The sequence below is a fragment of the Rhea pennata genome, chromosome 2, assembly GCF_028389875.1.
Source record: "Rhea pennata isolate bPtePen1 chromosome 2, bPtePen1.pri, whole genome shotgun sequence".
NCBI classification, from domain to species: domain Eukaryota; kingdom Metazoa; phylum Chordata; class Aves; order Rheiformes; family Rheidae; genus Rhea; species Rhea pennata.
Window position 1 is genome coordinate 74,982,792 of NC_084664.1, and position 23,664 is coordinate 75,006,455.

The following is a 23,664-nucleotide window of genomic DNA, read 5'->3' on the forward strand; positions in this document are numbered from 1 at the left end:
CTCTTCTTGATCTTAAAATATAGTGAGACTTTCCTGGGAAAAACTTCAGGTAAGACTGAATTTGGTACTGTCTTCACAGCTGTTTAGAAAACTTATGCTTCTCTGCTTTTTATACCTTTACCAGAGGGATGTACTTAGACGGTGACATTATTGACAAAACTGTGGAGTTTTTTTGTTTGTTTTTTTTTTCGATATATATGATACCTGATGCCTTGCAAAATTCCAGTTCCTAGAATAATGTGAATACAGAAGTAAGAAATGGCTTTTTTCTTTGCTTTCCTGGTTGCATAGAAATAGTCAGAAAAATCAAATCTCAGAAACCGAGAATTCTAGCATCATGTGTCTTTTCAGTTAGTCTCCTGGTTTTGAGACAATACTGTTTTGAAAAGCTTAATTTGACAGGCTAGAATGCTATGCTTAGTGATATAAAATCAGTAATATAAAATTGTGATCATTTCCTTTCTAATCTGTGCAGCAGCTGGAAAGCTATGCTAAAGGTTGAGTTAGAGAAACAATTTCCCCTTCAGCAACTGAGAGAGATAGTACAGAGGTGGCTCTTACATTTCAGCAGAGCTATTTGATGTTTCTTTCTGTTGGATGTAATCTTGACTAGACTCTCTACTGCCATGCTGAAGTTGCAAAGTTGCAAAACCTTTATGGTGTGGCAAGGAAATGGCTAACTGAAATAGTTGGACCTCATTTGCTTTTCAGAAATAGCAGAATGCTCTCATTAAAATCAGATGTTCTTACATTTTTTTTCTTTCTTTCCTACTTACAGGCTAAATACGCTGGCCTCATCTTCTATCATGAAGGCTGGCCATTGTGCATCCATGAAAAAGTGGTGATACAGTTAGCATCTCTCCACAGAGTTCGGCTGAAACCAGGGGATTTTTACTTGCAAGTAGTACCTACAGGGAAGCAGCTGGCAAAGTTAGTTTTAAAATGCCTCTCCAGATGTGGGCAAGGAATGGAAGAAGTTGCTATACCTGAAACAATGTATGACTGCATTTTTACGGAGACATTTTTGGAAAACTTAAATTGTGAAAGAGAGAATTTTCCCCTGAAGAGCTGCTTACTGACAACTGGCACAGCTGTATATAGAACTCCATGGAAGAACATAATTAATCCCATCTTTGTTCCCACAACTGAAACCATCCTGTGTAATTACTCTAGTAATCTCTTAGATCAGCTGATTAGTAATCATACTGATGTTAGAGCCCTGACCCAGACAATGGAAAGCAACAGCTCGTGTGACAGCTCCACTTCGAATGATACAGGCTCCACTGTGATAGAAGCCTCTGGGACAAAGTGCCACAGTAGCCTCGACAGTGCTGTGCTGAGTTCAGCTCCTGCCTCAGAAAGCAGCCTTGCCGTAGAGTGCTGTAAGGCTCCTGATGAGAAGATCAAAGATGACTCTGCCTGTCTTAGTGTATGCTCAGAGGCTTGGTCCAGCATGAAAGACAGAGCTGCCGGGCCTGAAAAGGACCTTGTTAATTTAAAAGATGAGGCATTATTGCCCCTTGTGGAAAAAAAGAGTTACACGAAAAGCATAACTTTCAATAGGGATTTGAGCAGGTCGTGTTCAACAGAGCAAGAACGCAGGGATTCTTCGTTTTTTGAGGCAAGACGTTTATTTAGAAAGTCATACATAGAAGCACTGCAGAATCCCATGAATGTCAGTTTTAGCTCAGAGGAGTCATTTGCAGAAGAGGAGATTTCAGATCACCTGGTAGACTCATGTGCTGTAAATGAAGGCAAAACTCATGAGAAACAGGCTGAAAAGCGAGACTTCCTTTCTGGTAGACTCATACCAAAGGATGAAATGAAAGAAGGCACAAACCTTGCTGGTTCTCCTCTGGCTTTTAAAAAACTGCTTGTATCACCTGAAACTCTGTCAACAGTAGACTGCAAGGCTGGCCCAAGACACTCTGGGTCTCTGGACAGGGCACGCAGAGGTCCTCATGTTGCAGATCAGAGACCTGATAAGTTCTTGCACGATGTGTCAGGTGGAAACCCTAAAAAGTTGTTAAATGGTTGTGTTTCAAGGCCAGGAAAATTGGATTCTGTGTCATTTTCCACTACTGTGAGAAGCCACAAACATAGCAAAGGGGAGGAAGGTAAAAAGTAAAAATCCTTTAGATTTCATTCTTTTGTTGTTGTTGTTGTGTTCTCGTATTTTTAGCAGAATGATTAGCTTTGTATATAGATAATTTCTTTTTGTTTTGGACCTGAACTTAAGAGTTTAACTTGGTTTACTGTAATTGATGTTTCTTTCCTTATCTATTCTGTCAATGCTTTATTTTCTGTTTAAATATTTTCACACAAAAGGGCTTTTCAGAATGCTTTGAATATACTGTTTTAGAATTAAAAAAAAAAAGGTAGGAGAGATCACCTGAAAATCTTGGTAAGTATATATGGACATATGTGGAGAGATGACATCTTGCTTTGCCCATGCTCCAAGCCAGCTGCAAGCTGGAAACTCGTAGTTCAGTTAGTGTGTCCGTGAGCCTCAATGTACTCTGCTAGTCGGTGAGAACTGATATTCTTGTGTATTCATCTTGTATTCAAACACAGCAATCTAATGAGTACAGCTGTATGCGAGGCTGCCTCAGATCATAGGCAGAAAAGATTTGTGTCGCCAGTGAAACACAAGTTAAACAAATTCTAATGTTTTGTCCTTGTTTATTCCCATGTAGTTCCTTCTTTGAGCTATGGGGCTTTTTGATCGTGTGTTTGTTTTTAACTCATTTTGAGTGTCGTGGGCCTCGCAGGATGCAGAACACAATCGATAGTGTTTGTGCATGTGACGAAGACCTAGAGCATGTCTTTCTAGTCTACCTATTTAAAGCAGGGAGAAATGACTTCTGTATGTTTTGTGGGTGTGCTTTTATCCTCAGTCATGTTTGTCATGGCTTTAGACCAATATTGTCACGTTTATGCAATGCTTTATTTGTCTTAGTTGATCTTGCCAGTGTGCATGCACCTCTTCCAGGCCATGATATATAAACAGAAATACCATAAATACCAGACAAAATTGCTCTGTGGCTTGGTTCTTGATTCTAGGCTACGAGCTAACTAACCTTGACCTTAGTGCTGGAAATAACATCTCTAGTTACTTAATATGTTTGAATTGCTGGTGAATTGAAATAATTACTTCTTTCAATACAAGCTGGCAACAGAGAATTGCTAAGGAGCTATGAAACTCAAACATGGTGGGATAGCTTGCATGACTGTAATGCTGCAATGGATCGATACAGGCTCTTTAGGAAAGACAGGCCAGGAAGATGAGGAGGAGGAGTCACCTTTTATGGAAGAGAGTAGCTGAAGCATAAGGAGTGTATGGGATACGGAGTGTATGGGATAAGAAGGCCAAGGCCCATCTGGAATTTAATCTGGGTAGGGATGTCAAGGACAACAGGAAGGGCTTCTTTAAACATACCAGTAGCAAAAGAAAGACTGGGAGAAATGTGGGCCTGCTGCTGAATAAGACAGGGGCCCTGGTGACAAAAGACAGAGAAAAGGCAGAGGTACTGAATATCACCTTCGACTCTGTCTTTACTGGTAAAATTAGTCCTCAGAAATCCCAAGGAAAACTTGCCCTTGGTTGAAGACGTCCAGGTTAGGGATCACTTAAGCAAATGGACGTGCACAAGTCTATGGGCCCTGATGGGGTATACCCTCTAGAGTCATTGCAAGATCATCCTTCATTATCTTGGAAATGTCATGGTGATCAGGATTGATACCTGAAGACTGGAAGAAAGCAAATATAACTCCAGTCTTCAAAAATACCAGGAAGGAGGAGCCAAGGAACTACAGGCCAGTCAGCCTCATCTCAGTCTTTGGAAAAGTGATGGAGCAGCTCATTCTGGATGCCATTTCCAAACACATGAAGGACAACAAAGTGTAGTCAGCATGGATTCACCAAGGGGAAATCATTCTTGAGCAACCTGACAGCCTTCAGTGATGGGGTGACTGGCTGGGTAGACAAGGGGAGAGCAGTGGATGTTGTCTACCTTGACTTCAGGAAGGCTTTTGACACTGTCTACCGTAATATCCTCATAGGCAAGCTCAAGAAGTGTGGGCTTGATGCATGAACAGTGAGGTGGATTGAAAGGCAGAGCTCAGAGAGCAGTGATCAGTGACACAAAGTCTAGTTGGAGGCCAGTAGCTAGCAGTGTTCCCAAGGGGTGAACACTGGATCCAGTATTGTTCAATCAGTGCCCTGGATGAAGGGACAGAGTGCACCCTTAGCTAGTTTGCTGATGATCCAAACCTGGCAGGAGTAACTGATACAGCAGAGGGCTGTGCTGCCATTCGAAGGGACCTCAACAGGCTGGAGAAATGTGCAGAAAGGAATCTCATGCAGAGTCCTGCACTAGGGGAGGAATAATCCCTGCACCAGTATAGAATGGGAGCTGACCTGCTGGAAGGCATGTCTGCAGAAAAGGATCTGGGGGTCCTGGTGGACAAGAGGTAGTTTATGAGCCAGCAGCGTGCCCTTGTGACAGAGAAGGCCAATGGTATCTTGGGCTGCATTAGGCAGAGCATTGCCACCAGGTTAAGGGAGGTGATCCTTCCCTACTGAGTGTTGGTGGGGCTACATCTGGAGTACTGTATCCAGTTCTGGGCTCTCCAGTATAAGAGAGACCTGGAGCTACTGGAGTGAGTCCAGAGAAGGGCCATTAACATGATTAGGGGACTGAAGCATCTCCCCCATGAAGAAAGGCTGAGAGAGCTGGCTTAGCCTGGAGAAGAAAAGACTGAAGGGAGATCTTATTGATGCATATAAACATCTGAAGGGAGAGTGTGAAGAGGATGGAGCTAGACTCTTATCATTAGTACCTGGTGACAGGATGAGAGGCAACAGGCACAAACTGGAACACAGGAAGTTCTGCCTAAACCTAAGGAAAAACTTCTTTACTGTGAAGGGGGTAACAGAGCACTGGAAGAAGTTGCCTTGAGAGGTTGTCAATTCATCATCCTGGGAGGTGCTCAAAAGCCATCTGGACAGGATCCTGTGAAATATGCTGTAGGTCATCCTGTTTGATCAGGATGGGGGTTGGACTAGATGATCTCCCCTTCTCCCTGCCAGCCTCAACCATCAGTGATTCTGTGATCCCTGACTTGATCCTTGTCCGCTGGTGGTAGTTCAAACTCTTTCACTAAGCACAGAGGTGCGGAAAGCTTTGTTGGAGACTAAGGCAAAGGCAGCACTGAATAGTCCAGCCTTACGTGTGTCTGCTGTCACAGCATCACCTGTCCCATTCAGCAATGGTTCTACATTTTCCTTGTTCCATCTTTTACTGCTGATGTAGCAGTAGGAACTTTTATTGCCCTTAATATGGCTTGTAAATTACAACTAAGGGCTTCTACTTTGCTAACACCATCCCTAATTGCCAGGGCAGTCTTTCTAAATTCCTCTTCTGTAGCTTGTCCTTACTTTCACCTCTTATCTACTGCCTTTTTGCATTGGCGCTCCATCCTGAGTTCCCTGCTTAGTCAAGCTGGTCTCCTGTTACATTTACTTGTTTTCCTGAGTATTGAATTGGACTGCTCTTGCACTTTAAAGACCTACCAGCTTTCTTCAGCTCCTTTGACCTTCACAGCTGCTTCCCATACCTGCCAGTTTCCTGAATACACCAAAGTCTGTTGTCCACTTCATCCAGTTTCATAATGCAGTTACATTTGTAAGCCTTGTGTAATGAAGGACCCAGAGGTATGTAATCATGATGAGATTGTATATTGTAATGCAGAAGGAAGATCACAGGAAGATAAAATGAGGCTGAAAGTTTCTCTTGATACTCTTAATTCCAAGATTTCAAGTGCTCAGCTTGCAGCCTGAACACTCTTAAAATAAGATTATAATCTGTATGTGTCTTTCTTTTTTGCTCATAGCTGGACATATTCTACACATCTTTTGTTACTGAAGAGTAGTCTCTCATTGATTAAGGGAAAGAAATAACCAATTCTTTCATTTGTCCAGGCTTTTATCAGCAGTTGACAGCAATCAATTCAAAAAACAGTTTCCAGAGAGGTGAGGATAGCATAGCTGTATATGGATCTCCTATTCTGTTCCATCGTGAACATGACCTACTCTCTGCAAATACTAGAACCCTTTGCGACAGACTACCAAAACAGTTACTTGAGATAAATCAAGAGTTACTGCAGTCTGGAGTCATTTCTCTTTGTGGTATGTATTACAGAAATGAGATTATACTTGATAATAGATGAAACGTACACAGAGAGATGTGTTTTTTCAGCTTCATAATACCAAAGATAAATTAAGGGTAAGTTACCAACTTGTATAAATTTTGCAGGCTTTGTATAAATTTTGAATTTTGCAGACTTTGTTTTGATCACGTAAGAATGGTTATCTCAGCTTTTGAACACTCAAAAATTGTTTTAAACAAAAACGCTTTTTAGTGTTTTTAAACAAGCTTTACTAGTTTCCAGTTATGCATGTGCAAAAACTTTCCTCTAAATCTCATGTTCATAGCTAAAACTTTTGTAAACCTTTCCTTTGCTTCTCTTTATCTAGGAAACAGAGACAGAAGTGGCAGAGCAGTAATACAAGTCTGCACAAGACATGCCATCTGGTTAAATGAACATTGCACAAGTACAACAGTTGCTCATCTTCTGATGTATCTCTTCAGCATCCCCAGGTATGCAGTGAACTAACTTTCTGGGCTTTGTTTTTTATGATAATGCAGATGTTAGAGCTGCGGAGACCCTTCTGTTATGGAAAGCTCCTAACTGCTTCCTCATCTCAGACAGCATTAAAATTCTTTGTGACCATCATATGCTGGTAGGAACAAAAGATCCAGCGGTCTTAATTTTGTAGCTTGTTTTACTGTTAGCTGTAATGTTTAGTACTTGGTTTTTATGATAAATGATCACTTTGTGGTTGGACAGATGTTTGCTGTTTTATAAAATTACTATTTTGTTGCTATTCACTACTTTTAAATAAGGTACAATAATTGAAAGCTTGTTATATCTGACATACTCATAGGAGTATATGCCTCTGGTTTAGAAATAGCTTCCAATTGTACTGTCAAAAAAGTACCTGTGCAATTGCATCACCTTTAAATGCAAATGGCTGTCTTGAGATACTAAATTGTTAATTGCTAAGGTAATCTTACAATCTCTTGCAATGTTCTTAGAGTTGGTGCTTGTGCAGTATGCCTTCTGGTGGCTAATTAAAGGTGTCAAGCAAGAAGTCTGTGCTACACTGTACTGGTGTAATCTTTGCTCAAATGCCAGATGCGGGTATATTTGAACTTAAGGACTCTGTGATCTAGCTTGGGCTAAAGTGGTTAATCTAATAACAATATTATTTTCAGTTTTGTTTTAATATTTTGTTTACTGTATAACAGGAAGTATAAAGAAAATAGTTTGAGTTTATGTTCTTTAGACATCACCTTGATTGTGGAACCATGAAATAAGACCTCATTGATCCATTCTGTGACTGCCATCAATTTGATTTGTGCAAATAAAACTGGGTTCATGTGTTAGAGATTGCCTTAAGATTGCTTTGCATATTTAATCCTTCACGTTTAGTACTGGTTATTCTTTCCAAGAGATAAATATACGTAGTGGAGTAGTGTACTGGGAAAGCTTTTAATGATGTCTCACTGTTTGTAGAAGGGTTTCCTACTTTTGCTGCTTTTTCTGCAATATAACTTCTTTAATAACTTATGTGGTCTGTCTTATTACAGATCTACAGTTGATATGCAAGCATTTTTATTGCTTTTAATAAGAATAATTGTGGAGAAGTGTTTTATTTGCTTCCTCAACTATCTCTTCCTGTCTAAAAATACAGAATGCAGAAATCCATATGGATAACCTAGCAACTCATATTCCTTGTTTTCCCCCACATTGAACACCCATTGACATACTGAGTTCTCTCACTGAGTTCAGCTGTCTCTTGTAATATATAAATCCTGGCTTAAACTTTGCAAACCTGGAGGCTAGTATAAATTCTACCTTTTGTCTATTTCTCAGCTGTAGTAGAAGTTACGAAGTGTGGGAAGGTAAAAATGTCAAGTACCAGGAAAACAACATAAATGTCACTTTGCCTAGAAAAAGTAAGAAAGGGTGAGGACCACAAGAGCACTGTAAGAGGATAGAAAGAGGGTAATACCTCTTCACGTGTTCTGTATTGAGATTTCTTACTGTTTAGTTTTGTCCTCTTTAATTTTAAGCAAAGACATACTAAAGCTTAAGTAAGAGTTCTCAAGAATTGAGTAGGGGGAGGTTGTTATGGTCATCTGTAAATGACAGTCATTTTATTTAATGATTTACCTCCATCTCCCTTAATCCCTCCACTCCCCACCCTGAACTCCTTAAGTAAACAGCCTTGTGGCTCTCTAGGATGGGAACTGACAGCCAGAACAAGAATGTTTATTGATTGTACGTTCCACTTTCCTGTGTAAAGAGTTGCAAAATAGGTGATTATCACATGAGAAAGACATTTACAGTATCTCTTTGAATATTTCAACTTTTGGAAAACATGGCACACATCATATTCTCCCATGAAGAAACATATACTTATCTCACTCCATCACTTTTGAATCGCTGAAGAGAGAGTAACTGCTGAAATAGTTACTTGTAGAGATTCTGAGCCTATTGGCATTGATGTAATTGTTTTAAATAAAAAACAAACTGTGCTTGTTAACATACCCTTCATACTCTTCATTTCCCTTGTCCCACTGCACTTCTCTGATCTTTTACTTAGAATTGTTGTTCATGCTATAATCACAATGACATCAACATTCTTGCTTGTCAAAACCTGAGTTTCAGTAAATGGCAGTATCTCAATGAATGTTTTCTCATCTGGTATTTTATAGAGTTGTTCAAAAATGAGAAATGTATCATTACATCTTAAAAAAAAAAAAAAAAAAAAAAAGGTACAAAAACAAGTGTGCTGTTCTGCCAGGTAAGCATTTTAAAAATTTCTCATTAAAACTTCTGTGTTTGAAGAGTTCTTTCTCCACACCACACTTCATAAAGAAATCTGTGATACACATTTTTAGCATTTTTAGTATGGGTATATGGGTGAAGATTGCTTTTAATAAACCTTTTTTATTTGCTTCTGTGAAGGTAAATGCAAATCTACTTTTGTAGCTTCATTCATTTGCACTTTTGCTTTGAAATTTCATTTGCCTATCCAAAACAACCTAAGGGGAGTTGAGTGAGATCCAGAATACAGGAAAAGTGGAAACTCTTTGTTAATCTGCAGTTTACAAAGAAACTAGCAGTGCTTTTAGGAGAAAACATTATCCTAATCTTGGACGTTTGAACAAACTGATATTTAATTACTGAATTTTAGCAAGTAAGATTTGTAAAGAGTTTTCCAAAGTCCTTATAGATTTAAAAAAAAAAAAAAAAAAAAAAAAAAAAAAAAAAAAAAAGGCACAGGCTTCAAAGAACACAATGAAAACATAAACCTTGATTCATGTAAATTGCCTTACACAGAGATCAAGGGAGAATATTTCTAATTGCAATTTACTTTTGTCCCCTGATGGTGCCAGGCCTTGGCATAAGACACTTAAGGCATCCTGGATGCAAATAGGCCTAGGAAGAGATTTTGGGCCTCTTGGGGCCATCTCCCTGCCCCAATCGCTGCAGTTTTGTTTTCAGAATAACATCTAGCATTGAAGAATCTATTTTGTTTGTTTGTTTTCAAATAGGATTTAAACTCCAAAGTGCTATGTTTAATTCCTTTTAAAATCATAAGTGTGGTCACTAGGATTTTGATTTACAAACTTGAAAAGTCACTATGGGTATATTTAGAACTGTAACTATGTATCTGATTTTACCCATGTAAAATTTTACATTTGTAGATTCCAATCTGTAGTTTCCTTTGAATCTCAGAGATTTTTGTTTGCAAAACTTTATCAAATAAATGTATAAAATAAAAGTAATGAAATTCCCACTAAAGAGAATATTTAAATTTCAGTAACTTGCTTGAACTGTCGATGACTACAATACAAGCTGTTAGTCTTCCAGACAGTTAGCACAAACTAATTACTCTTTATTCATAAATCTAGATCATTTTCCTTATCTATCTGGAATGACTTGAACATAGGAAAAAGCTCTGTGTGTAGAACTTTTTTTCAGTAGCAGAAGAGACCTAAGCCACCCTTAAAATCAGCCCTCTTTCCAGGTCAACAAAGGCTTTCCCTCGGAAGGGACATCCAGGTATGGCTGAGGAATTATAATGAAAATAAATGAGCAGCAGGGCACTGTTCTAGAAAGAGTGGATGGATAGACACCTCCACAACAAGCATCATACACAGCTCTGGGACAGATCACTTAAAACAGGATTAATCTTCTCTAATTCCAAATACTTTAGCAAAACTAGCTACTTGGGCTTCTCTGTTCCCACTGACTATAGGAGGAGCCTATCTAAAGAGTGATTGTGCTTTTTTCTTAAACACTTACTGTAAGCTTCTTACAGTGTCTGACTTACTTCCCCTCACTCTCTTACTCTTCCTCTCCCAGTTATATACAGAGTCTAGATGATGGCTGGAACTAGCCACCTAATCTCTAGATGCCTATAGCTAGGTGATCAAAGTCCTACCCTCAGAGTCTCTGCAGTCAGTTCCTCATTTATAAAATGTGTTTAATAGCACTTACCATCCCTGCAACCTTGTAACAACAATGATAATGGCAAAGATTGTAGAAGAGGTATGAAAGGTAAAGCTTCAGGGACCATGGACACCTGGACATGGATCAGAGAATCGTGAAGCAGTATTTTAGGAATTCTTTGTAAATACTTGGTCTCCTAACAGTGTGGTTTTGGGAGAATCTGTGGTCCTTCTCCTAAGACTGTCATGCCCATAACAGCTTTCCAGGACAGTGTTGTTTCTTCTACTCCGAGCAAAAGTTAAAACATATCTTAAGATTAAGCCATGTGTTGTAAATGAACCCATCCTCAGTCCATTTGTTCTGGTAAAGGCCTAGAAGCCTAGGCCTTTAGAAGATGGCACTAAAAGAAGATGTCATAAAAACACAACTGTCTTTCTGTTGCTAGGAAGGAGGTACGTGGTTTGGGAGTTGTTATTCTAGTGGATGCAAGGAAGTGTCAGCCTAATCCTTCTCTTTTCAAAGCATTAACAGGAATGCAGGTGAGTAGTGCTTGGGTGAGGCATCCTATCTAAGTGCAGAATGAAATGCTAGAATGTTTAAAACATTCTATGATACATATTGCAATTCTGTTGGGAATAGGAGCTTTCTTAACAGTGGTTGCTGTTCTACAGAGTGAGAACTCACAAGGATGAGGTGAAAAAGCAGATAAAGTTTTGAAAATAACTTTAAAGAAAAAGTTATTTGAGAGAGGTTTATTTTTCTCTGTTAAGTGAAATTTAAACCAGCCTATCATGTTTAAGTCTATGTTTATCCAACAGTGCATAGAAATGGATCAGCATACTGGGAAGATAGTTCTGCAGATTGACTTACTCTTGGTTTCATCTTATACTTTTTTAAATTGTAGCTTACTGCTTGGATTGAAACACATACCAAAGTAAAGTGTACATATAATGTACTGAGAACTGAAGCCAATGTTTTCTCTGCCCTTGATGGAAGGGCTTTCTTTAGCACAGCTAGCAACTTTGATTTAGAAGAAAGGGATTCTAAAGTAATTTGGACTAATAAATAGTATTTTCTTATAGAACAAGGAGCTGTAGTAAAAATTAATTTCATTTCTATAAATTAGCAGTAATTCTAGGAGGCGTTCTACTAGCATTGTTGAATTTACCCAGACCATTAGTACTGGCTGAGTGGTGGACTGAAGAGTCCAAGATGCTTCAAGTGAACCGTGTTGCCTTCTTGGCTGCATTCTGAGGAGCAACTAAACAGAGAAGCTTTTTTATGTAGCACCTTAGAAAAAGAACAAGATTATGAAGTTTGTAGGAACAATTTTTCTCTAACTGCATTTGTCTTCCTTTCCAGAATGTAATTCCTCATTCAATTCACAGCGTCCTGGTATTGACTGATAAGGAGTATTCTTTTAGACCTGATCGGGACATAACAATTCAGGTAAGTTAAGACATTACTCAGGGTTGTCAAAAGGCATTTGTAAATACAAAATTCCATGTGAAAAATTCTTCTATCAAAAGTGATTGCAAGGTTGTTTGATCATGTTGTTTAGAAGAAATGAGTCTTCTGGGTTCATTTTTAAGGGTGATTTTTTTTCTAGATCTCAGTGCATACTACTTAGTTCCAGGTGTATGGCAGGGAGCAGCAAGGGCAGGCTGTTCTCAACGGGAAAGAGAGCCAGGAGGTGAGCATGGCAATACTATAGGCAGTGTCAGGGACTGGTCCTACAACACTCAGCGAGGCAATCAAGGGGGTTGTTTTCAGAGCCCTTACAGAGTAACTTAAGCCTACTCTAGCTTTAAAGATGTTTCCCAGTATAAATTCAGTCTTCGATACATATGTGGGTCATATTACTTATGGTGCTTCCTAGGTATTCGCATACTTCGAATGTTTGTCCAAATGTAAATGGTCTTTTGTAACTAGACTGCATAAAACCAATATCCTGAAAGTAGGTAGTGGAAGTATTGAAACAGTTCTGCTGATTTAGTCTTCTCAATAACATAGTATCTGTGTATCTGTATTTGTGGTACCACAATTATCAGTAAATAATTTAATGCCAAATTTGCATAGAAGTTTGAAACAGAAGTGATGAATTTTAGAGCATGGAGGCATTTATGTAAGCTAGTGTCAATCTGAAAAGAAATTTGTATTTCTGGATTTTTTTTATGTTATATTAAAACATAACATAAAGATCTCATTTTTTAGGAGACAGATGTTTTACCAAAGAAAAAGTTTTTATTAAATAAATAAAAAAAATCCTTTCCATGTCCCTGTCCTGTAGTACAGACTGCTCCACAAGATTAGTCATTTGATATATATGTTTTCCTGCTTCTAAATGTATTCAAAATATTGCAAAAAGCAAACTCTTATTCTTCAGATGAGGTGAATTTATTAGGACCAGATTTTTAGCCTGCCTGAATTAGTGGTATTCAATGCCTTTCATTTCTTGATGATAGAATATTGCACATGCAGGAGAAAAGGAAGCCTTGGGAAACTACACCCCCAACACACACACACACGTATATTTAGTAATTTACTTTAGCTAAGTATCTGGATCTCTCAAGAGACTATACATCCTGGGGGAGGGAAATTAAGTGTTTTTGTCTAACAGTTGAATTTAAGTTTTGTAAAGTTTTTTTTTTTTTTTTTTCTTGGGAAGTATGAAATTCTTACATCACTGAAGACTCTGAATAAGCTCATTGACCACACACAGTTGACTGCAGAATTTGATGGAACATTTCACTATAACCACAGTGACTGGATATGTTTCCGAAGGGTAGGAAATACTTTGGAGTTTTTGCTATGTATTTTCTCCTTTTTATTTTTTTTCATTGAATTTGATAACTGTTTTTGCTCATTTAAAACAGAAATAGTCTACCTGTAGTTACTGAGTTCTGATGAGACTGATAGTTTTCTCTCTTTAAAACTCTGGCTATATTAAAGTGTGATGCAATAATTTTATGTTGTGTGCTCTGTGCAATGATTTCCATATTGGAAGAGAGATCCATAATGTATCATCACCAAACCATTTCTTTTTTAATCTTAAGAGAATTTGTTTAACTAGATATGCTTGATATTTATCTAACCCAAATTTGAATAACTAGTATGAGATTCTTAGCTAGCATAATTTATCCTAGCTTTGAGTTTGACCCTGCAGTTCTGTCTAGGTTTGCAGTGCTCTTTTCTGCAGACGTTGGTGGAACTGTCCTAACTTGTTAGTTAAAACTGATTTCCAAAGCATAGCCCACCGTAAATGCATATGAAGTTGTACCAAAACACAAGTGCCTGAAGTTGAAATTGTTTCTGTAGTCTTCTTGCCCAGGCATCGGCTTTGTTGATATAACACTACAAGAGTCATATCAATTTAATTATGCCAGTTTCAAACCATTAGAAGAACCAAAACTGTGCAGATTAGCACCTGAATAACACACAAATAATTTTGTGACTGTTCGTTGTGTTTTTAAATTCACGACACCAAAGCAATGATTTAGACTGTTTCTGAAGTTCTGCCTGTTGTATTGTTTTGTCAATGCAGAAACTGGAACCCTTTATTGCAAACTGCAAAGAGGCCATTGTCTTTCTGCAAAACGCAGTCAGCTCACTGACAGCCAACAGAACTCTGAACACCGTGCAAGTAAGATTTGGTGGAAAGGACAAATGCAAATTTCTCCACTGTCAAATAAGGAAACTTGCTTAAAAAAAAACCCCAAAACTCTGTAATGTAGCAGACTAAATGCTTTATTTTGACTGAAACTACAATGCAGCAAACTGAATTTATAGCTATAAGAGGAATTTTACAGTTTTAGATTGGATAATCAAACATGATCATACTTACCCAAATTTCAGTGTTACTGAATGTTTTACACTGCAGTCACTGGACCAGAGGTAGCTCACTAACTATATATCATGTCAGACCACATCTCTAATATGGCCATTCCAGCTGAATATATATGGTCAGAAACTGTGGCCAGAACTTTGGCCAGAACTGTGTGTAAGCACAGCTCTTCCTAAATTAATATGTTTTAGATATGTTTGATAAAAAATTACAGATAAATGCTTAGGCAAAAATTGCAAGTGTGGAATAAGCACTAGCAAAATTCTGGTATTTTGATTTTATTTTTGAATACATATGAGCTAGACAATGTTCACTCTCCGGGTTTTTCAAATGACACTGATAGTATTTTTCTTCTGCGTAGGACGTGTGTGATTTAATCAGTAAACACAAGACAATGATGAAGCTTGTTTTGGAAGATGCCTTGTTAGTAACACTAAGACTAGAAGGTGGAACAGTCCTTGCAAGACTTAGGAAGGAGATCTACCACACAGAAGACTATCAGTAAGTACAGACTTTGCAAAAGGTGCTGACCATGAATCACAGAATCACAGAATAGGTGAGCTTGGAAAAGACCTCTGGAGGTTGTCTGGTTGAACCCCCACCCTTCTCAAGCACAGTCAGAAAGAACAGGTTGCCCAGGACCAAGTTTTCAATGTCTCCACAACTTTCCTGGGCAACCTGTTCCAGTGTTCAACCACCCTCACAGTGACAGAGAATTATAGTAATAGAAGAAATGAAAACAGTTGTTTACTTCTTTTGTAAGGTAAGATTGTCTTTTGATCAGTCCCTCTACTGCGTAGCTGCTGCAACTTTATTTTTGAAGAAGCTCTAGGGTCCAGAATCCAGCTGTAGCTTATACCTTACATAAAGAAGTATTAAAGTTCTGATTCAGCAAATCCTGTACCTTTTAAGTATATGAATATCAAGTTTTATCAGAGCAGAGTTTGAATTGACTGCTAGGCTAATGCAATCATTCTCAAGTGGAGGCAACTTTATGTATGCAGCAGCTCAGAAAGTCTTCTGAGCTGTGCATCCATGGTCAGCCAGATGAGAGACACTTAATATTCTGGATAGTTTTGAAAAGTGTGACCATCATTATGTGGTTTTGAGTAAGATACATTTGCGTTTGACAAGCTGAATAAAAACCTTTGAATAACATTTTGTATAACAGCCAGTTGCCGGCTTGTTTGTGGTGGCATTCTTTAACAAAATAGGGGATTGATGTCTTCTGAAAAATGCATTTCTTCTGACACTGTCTTTGTCATAAACATTTTATTGATCTTTCCTCCCAATCTAATAGAGATGCTATGGAGATTGTAACAAGACTTTATAATCAAGTGGATGAGGAAGTCCATAGGCTGGTACTCTTATCTAATAAATGCCTCCAGCAGCTGGAGACTCTTGGGGAAGCAAGAAAATTTGAAGAAGGCTGTGACCAGGTCAGTACTAGTTTTTGAGAATTAGGTTTAAAAATTTACCGTTTTAGCTTCTATTTCTTTACTTAGATTTAGGATTACTTGGATTAGCTGGATTTATTTAATACGACATATATCATTGTTTGCATATTGGTGTTGTTCAGAGCATGTATGGGCAATGGTGAGTCGTGCTATTAACATTAGCAGTTTATGAGTGTGCAAAACAAATTTTAGTCATCAGTATTTCAAGCAGACCAAAATGAACCGTATTATAAGACAGTATAATTTTTGAAGGAGATGCATATGAAGTATTTGAACTTGTTATAATGAACAGAGTAATTTCTACACGCTATGTATAGGGAATGTATGATTGACTGATTAGGAGAACCAGGTTTGTTTGGTATTTTAATGCAGATAAAACAGTGGTTTGAAAATGAGCGAGAGAAATATCTTGGCTGTTTAGATCAAGAGGGACTTTCACTGGAAAAGGTGAGGAAGCTGCAAGAAGATTTCCAAGGTTTTATTGATAAGATGAAGGTAGGTAACATGCTAATACAGAACATTTCCTTTGCATTTTCACAGATATATAAAGAAATTATTGAAATACTAACCTTGAAGCAAAGAAGGAAATGTGTTTAGTTGCCTAATAGGCAGAAAAATGCTAATTTTTACTGGCAGCATGCCAGCCTTATTTCCTGGTCTGTACTGGGCAATGGAGATTGGTCGAAGTGCCTCTATAATGTTCAGACTGAACTGGTACAACCACATAGCTTAGTTGCAGCAGCAAGAAGAGATACAGATTCCTGCCCCAAAAGTAGTATTTCTATTGTATCAGTGTAGCATGTAGCACAAATGCTGCAGGTATCTGTATAATCTTGTATAATTTTATTAAGTGATATATAACCTTATAAATTTAATCTATATAAACTTATACCTTTTTTCGGGGAAGAAGATTCTAGTTTGTATGTTGTTGCATTTAACCAATTATGTAGCTTAGAAGAAGGAAGACGAGGCAAGGGAATGTGTCAAAAGGGGAATTTACAACCAGGGAATATATCGAAAACAAAGTATCTTCAGTAAAAGTTGCCAGCACAGGTGACTCAACTGAGGACAGCTCTGTGAGGTTTACAGAAGGAAATGCTGTCAGCCTCTCTGTGACAGTGACTCGTTGACCTGTCCAAGATTTTTCAGTCAAGGTGTACCTCGTTTCAGATATCCTGATGAAGCTCATTTAGCAACACATTTCTGCAGTCATTTGTGAAACATGCATTGCACCTGATCTGAGAAACTCTCATTTCTGTCACACTTAGTTGATGCTCTACTGCTGCAGTTCAAGGGCTAGCTCAGAAATTGCCCACTGAAGTCCTTTGCATGGTGCAACTTGCTCCAGAGCTCTGGGAAGGCCACTGTCCTTATACGTTTGCAAAAACAAAACAAAACCAGGAAAAAAAAAACAAAAAAAAACCAACAAAGAACCTTGTCTACTTAAAGGAAAGTAAGATAGAGGGAAGGCTGTGCACATATCTGAACTGTCATGTAGATTCTCTGATTTGCAAAGCATAATAAGCAGTTTAAGCTAAACTTGGAATAGGTCATTCAGGTTTGTTATAGGATAGTGGGACTGACCCAGTGGAGTTGCTGGGGGAGAAAACCCTTCCAGCCTCATTAGACTATAGACACCTTCCCCTGGGACTAAAGAACTCTTGCCATTTACTATAGTAATATGGGTCAGCATATGGGGGAGACTCACTATTGTGCCATGCGCTAGGTCACATTCAGCAAAAGCTGTATGACACGCAACTAGTTGTTATTAGGAAGCAAAGCAAATTTACAAAGGAAGACTTGGTTGCTCACTTACTTTTGGTAGGTAGAGAAGTTCACTGTTTGAAATTCTTACTTCAGGTAAAGATACTTCCAGGAGAACAGTTGTGTTAACCAAAAACTGAATTGCACTGGATATTATTTTAAATATTAATTATTATTGCAGTTTTCCCTGCTATTTGTAAACATTCATTTCACTTTTCCGTAATTTTTATTCTGTTCGTTATGATACTCCTTTTCTTTCTACACCCTTCTAAATCCAAATTGAAAAAAAGGGAGAACACTGTGTGAAAACAGATAAATGAAAAACCAGAAGGTTCAACAAGACTGATGCTGTATTTTTCCATTTTCATGTGTGTTAAAACTAACACAGTAAGATTTGTTAACATGGTATGCAGTTAATGATAAACAAGATTATGCATAATAAAAGAAGTAGTGTATTATATAGTATATCTATTTTTCTCTTCATCCCCCAACAGCAATATTATCAGAAAGGACTGCAGCTGGTGCAAGAAAATCATTCGTTAAACATGGAAGAAAAAGTTCAGATCTTCAAGAAATATCTGAGTAATATTTTCATTCAGACAGAGAAGAGGAAGACTGAGCTGACAAAGCTGGTCAATTTGTATGAGTTTTATGAGATGGTAAAAGAAATATTTTTGCATCTGTGCTTTAAGCTAGACCCTACTGATTATAAGAGCAATCAGGCAATGGCAACAGATACACTGTTATTTGACAGTCTATGCAGTCTTCTGAAGGATTAAAACTAGAGGAAGAATTTGGGCAAGTAAACAGGGCATTTAGCTGCTGTCATGCAACAGCAAAGATCAGATAATCTGGAGTTTCTTTTGTAGAATCCCAAAGAGTGAATTGTAGAATAAGGAGGAACTAAGAATAATGAAAAATCTTCAGCTTAACTGGTTTTCAGCTAGTAAGTGTTGGATTAGACAAGCTTTGATGGGCTACACATGGGATCTCTTCTCCCTTTGCAAGTACATGAGCAGGTTGTTGAGAAATCTTTTGACTGTGCTGTTAGTTATATTCTATCTGAATATATAATCTCAATGCATGTATGCCTTCGTAGGCAGAATTTTTGACCATAATTCTCTCTTTAATCTGAGATAAAATCATATCATAATCTTTCTATTTAAATGGATTGTTCTTTTCTAATTTCTGTAATACAGAAATGTACACATAGCATTATGGTGCACATGTTGGGGGTTTTATAAGCTCAGTAGATCTCAGACAAAGACCAAGTGGACTTTTATGTCATTCTCTTCCTGGTTCTCTGTTCTTTCTCCATACTTCTGCTACTGAGATAAGTTGCAACACAGTTCAGTTCTTTTCTAAGTGAAAAACAGTTTTACTCTTTACTATGCTTTCTTAACATGATTTAGGGTTCCTGACAAATTTTTATTCTTTCTCCTGTTTAGATTTATCTAAGGAGTAGGAATATTCCCATGTAATAGGAGGGAATCTCTCAGCACTTAAGTTGTGCCAAAATCTATGCAGAGTTTTTTCCTAAGTGATTTGAAATCCTTAAACAGGAAATATTGTATATATACAGAATTTTACTGCTTAAACTGTGTTTTTTGCTTCTAATCCAGGCACAAGAGTGGATGTTACATTGCAATGAGTGTCTTTCACATTTAACTGCGGAGGCCAGATACTCTCCTTCTGCGATTCAGTGTCTGGAAACCTATCATCTGGAAGGTACAAAAGTTTCTGCAGAAAACTTTAAAAAAATGAATGAGATGGTTTTGGCTCTGGGTAACAAACAACAACTAAAGCAATGGCATGTTTTGTCGCTAAAATGTCAGCAAACAAGGCATCATTTAGCAGAAGTTCTGTCTGAAGCCCTCAAAGATTCCAGTAGGGAGTATTTTCACAAAGTTCTCAAGGAACCTGCTATGAAGATAAATGATGGGTTTGATGTTGGAGGTAGGAAGCCATTAAGCCAGTCCCCTAGTTATTCCTCTTCTGACAATGTTGACAATATTTGGGTGGACAAAATTAAGCCTGTACATAAGACTCAGCCATTAGAAGCATCATCTTTTTTAGGCCTTGGGACTGTAAACCAAAACGTGGAAGCAACCATGGAAATTTCTGCATCTCCACTACAGTGGCTTGCTCCATTTCCAGGTGAACTTGAAAAGAGAAACTGGAATTCAGAGGACATAGAGAGCATTTCCAGTACATGCTCTGCTTCGTTCTGTTCTGAGCCGATCCACTCACCACCTACCTACCACAGAAAACAACCACACAAAAAGATCATGAAGAAAACACAAAACTTTGAACTTAGTCAGCATGAAGGCAACAACCCTGAATTTCACCACCATGGGTATCCAGGAGTGCATATCAAAGGACTTGAGGTAGCCAGTAATAATGCTAATGAAAAAAAATACATGCAATGTTTGAATAGTAGAAGTCCTTTAATAAGTAGAAACCGAAGTTTATCCTCCCCCTCAAGGATCCATCATATGGAAGAAGAGGATAGGAAAAGAGGTGGAAGGTGAGAAATGATTACATCACAGTCTCCCTTAAGTGAGGAGAAAAAGGAAAATGCTTTTTGAAAAATAATAGTCAAACGAGATGACAGAAATGGAAGTGCTCTTAGTTTTAAAGGAATGTTTTTGTGTCATTTTAGTTCTCTCAGATTTGTTGAGGGGAAAATAGAGATGACAAGTTTTTGCTTTGTTTTGTTTTTTAAACAAGGGACAGTTCTCACTGAAATCAAGTAGAAACAGTGAGGAATTCAAGATTTAAACTGTAGCCTTCCCAAGTTTTATAGACATGCTTCAATTTTTACTACTTGGGAGCAGTCTCATGATTTCATTTGAGCTATTCTTTATGTCTAAAAATACATACTCATTCCACTCTTTGAAGGTTAGTGATCATAGGAACATCACCATTTATATTAAGCTGTTTTTTTCAGTATTGCTATATAATTTTTGTGGGGTTTAGTATTCCTCTCCAACAGGAGAAGACTCTTGACCTGGTATACAAAAGCTGGATGTTGAAATTTTTTGAACTTAGATTTATTTTCCAGTCTAAGTTAAGTAAGGAAAAAGTCTATAAAAATTACAACATAGAAGTTATTTTTAAAACTTTTTATTTGATCTTGCTAGAAATAACAAAAATAAAGATTGACTCTTAATTTTTGTTTTCTTTTTGTTACTGTTCTGTGAGGAAATGTTCAGTCTATTGATGTCATTTACTAAAGTATCTTGGGTTAAACCAAAATATTTAGGAAATCTGATGTAATGTGTGTGTGGGAGCGGGAGTAGAATTCAATTGGCAATTTCAATCTGAAGTTCTCTCCTATCTCCTCTCCTCTCTCTTTATCTGCTAACAAACATTATAGCTTTTTTATTTTCTGGGGAAGATCTCCCCCAGTATGAGATACTGTAACTTGACAGGCTGACCAATTGACCACTGACATCTCTGAAGAAGGAATATTAAATCAATATTAATAAACAAAAGTGTGCATGTATCTGTATAATCTAGCACCAAAAATGAAAGCTCTTAAAAATATAAGTTGCTTTCTTTTTCAGAAAATTTCTGTTAATCCTTGCTGAATTAGTAATTCAGTAACTGTCTCTTGATTCATAAAACCTACGCTGAAGGGAAGTCTCCCTGAAGTAAAATTCGTCATTATTTCAGTGTTCTTACTGAGCAAAACTACATATCGTGTAGTTTGTAACAGTATCTGAACAACAGTTTATTTATGGTGGTTGTCTGCTGTAGTTTTCTGGGACCACAGTTCAGGAAACTATCTGCAAACCAGCCCTATTTTAAATTCAGTCAAATCTTCAGGTAACTTTAATGATCTTAAAGTTTAGCACAAGCTTATTTGTTTTGCTAGACAGAATGCGTTTAATCATATATTCTAGTGTTTTCTTAAATTCTGGCCTCTGTGCTTCTGGAAAGCACAATTTGTTAGTTTGTGCAGAAGTGAGTGTCTTATGTGATATTTTTTATATGGGAGTCAGTGATTTAGGAGGAGTTTGTGTGTCTTCTTTCCTTTAATAAATCAGTACGTGCTACTTTTAATAATGGTGAAACATAGCAACCTCACCTAATATGCATGACTATTCATTTTTTGTAATTTAATTGTATCATTTTTTCATAAAGATTTGTTTTACTTTATTCTCCTGTAAAATAAATCTTAAGATGGGTCTACTTTTCATGTTAAACTTTACAAAATCTATGACTTGTTGTCGGATCAGTAGCATTACTTGTCCTGTGTAATTATCATTCCTGCAAACATAAAGAACTGTGTTTAGCTCTTTGCAAATGTAGCTGTCCATTTTAAAATCTCATCAGATGGATCAGAGGGTTAAGCATCAAAAGCCACAGGCTTTTGAAGTTTTTTATGGCAATTTGACAAAGATACGCCTTTTCCTGTAAATATGCAGCTGAAACTGCTACTTGCTATAACAACTCTTTAAGAAGCAGATTAACAAAGTTACTTGCATACGTAAGGGTGTATGTGCATGTGAAAATTATTTCTTTTTAAGTAAAATATATTTCCAAATGCCTCCATAATTGATGCTTTAATTCCACAATAAAAGTCTCATGTCTTTTTCTTTATCATTTTCAAATGTATATTTGGACAAAACAGAACAAGATAATTGTGTTGTGGAATACAAATTCAAGCATAAGTGTATTCAGCATTTCCTGCTATTGAAATAGTCTACATGTAGGGAAGCCGTAATTGTCTGTGGCAAAAGACCTTTGTGTTGTATGCGTAGGTGTTGGTTTAGATAGTTGGTTTAGCATGAAGTTATAATGTGGTGGTTTATATGTAAAGATTGATTTTACATCTTAGGCTAGTATGAGTTACAGTAGTTTTCATTGTCCTTGTAATATAGTAGAAGCAAAATTGAAGATTGCCTTAGATCTATCAAAATCAGTAACTTCCTCTGTAGTTTTTAAAACTTGTATTACAAGATTCTCTCTGAAGTGTAGCTTAATTTCCTTTTACTTTAGATGCTCTTTTGTGCCAGGGAATCAAGGGAGAGGGTAGCAAGATAAAGCCTATTTAAATGGCTGTAACTGAATTGGAAGCACAGCAGTGTCTTTCAGGGTTGACTTTAGGTATCGACCTGTGCATGCTGTGCATCAGCAGGGAGTTGAGCCCGTAGGTTCTAGTTTCATGTTTGTTTTTCTTACTTTTTTAACTCCTTTGTCAGTATCCTGAGCTTTTGAGATTGATTGCAATTCCAGCTAGAATTTTTGTCTAGAAAAATCCTTTGCAAAATCCTTAGGTTCTCGTGAACAGGGAGAGCATAGGGCTTCTGTGCAGCTGTGCATCCTTCTCTTACAGGAGGTGGCCAGCAGTTTGGGGAGGTGTTCAGTGACCATCACATGGGAATTACGTGCAGAGTATGCATGTTGTGTCCCAAGGGTGATTTCTTATGATGATTTCTGGCTTAATTGGCTTAAACAGCTTTCTTGAAATTATAAGGAAAACTTTTATGCTAAAGCAAAAGAGGGAAAAGCCTCTTCAACCTTCCCACCACAGACAGACTTTGGTGTTGCTCCATTTTTCAGCTATTAGTAGCGCATTACTGCTCAGCAATGTTGTACAACATGCTTTCCATGCTTTCATACTGTTTTCACTCAAATGATGAGCTACTTGCTGGCTCAGATGCAGGAGCATTCAAACAGGCAGGAACTAAGGGCCATAGGGCAGAGTTTCATCCATGGATAAAAAGTGTAGTGGAAATTGAAAGTAAGACAGTACAATAAACTAGCATTTTCATCTAGAACCCCTGTTTTATCCCCATCATCAGAAATGTTCTGATTGTTGGGTGTGGGATTTTGGTTTTGGTGTTTTGCTGAAGAAGTGACCACAAAAGTAAGATTCAAATTCAGATTCAGAATGAAATGTTCAGAGAGTGAAGTCTCAGATTAATCTGATTTCTAGAGCTACTGAAAAAGACATTTCCCCTTTTGAACAAAAAATATCAATTAAGTTGATAATTGATC

The 23,664-nt window shown here is 37.6% G+C and overlaps 1 protein-coding gene across 4 annotated transcripts in view; it reads left to right on the plus strand.

Moving 5' to 3' along the window:
- PLEKHG4B (pleckstrin homology and RhoGEF domain containing G4B) overlaps positions 1-23,664 on the plus strand; it is a 62,763-nt gene that overhangs the window by 23,755 nt on the left and 15,344 nt on the right. For 2 of the 4 annotated variants that reach the window (XM_062569769.1, XM_062569772.1), the window contains exons 3-14: positions 779-2,117; positions 5,984-6,190; positions 6,539-6,662; positions 11,036-11,129; positions 11,953-12,039; positions 13,259-13,375; positions 14,135-14,233; positions 14,796-14,935; positions 15,735-15,873; positions 16,264-16,386; positions 18,150-18,314; positions 19,278-20,182. In XM_062569769.1, coding sequence (XP_062425753.1) covers positions 779-2,117; positions 5,984-6,190; positions 6,539-6,662; positions 11,036-11,129; positions 11,953-12,039; positions 13,259-13,375; positions 14,135-14,233; positions 14,796-14,935; positions 15,735-15,873; positions 16,264-16,386; positions 18,150-18,314; positions 19,278-20,182 — 3,539 coding nt within the window. The remainder of the gene's footprint in view (positions 1-778; positions 2,118-5,983; positions 6,191-6,538; positions 6,663-11,035; positions 11,130-11,952; positions 12,040-13,258; positions 13,376-14,134; positions 14,234-14,795; positions 14,936-15,734; positions 15,874-16,263; positions 16,387-18,149; positions 18,315-19,277; positions 20,183-23,664) is intronic. The other 2 variants (XM_062569773.1, XM_062569770.1) reach the window with 2 other exon arrangements.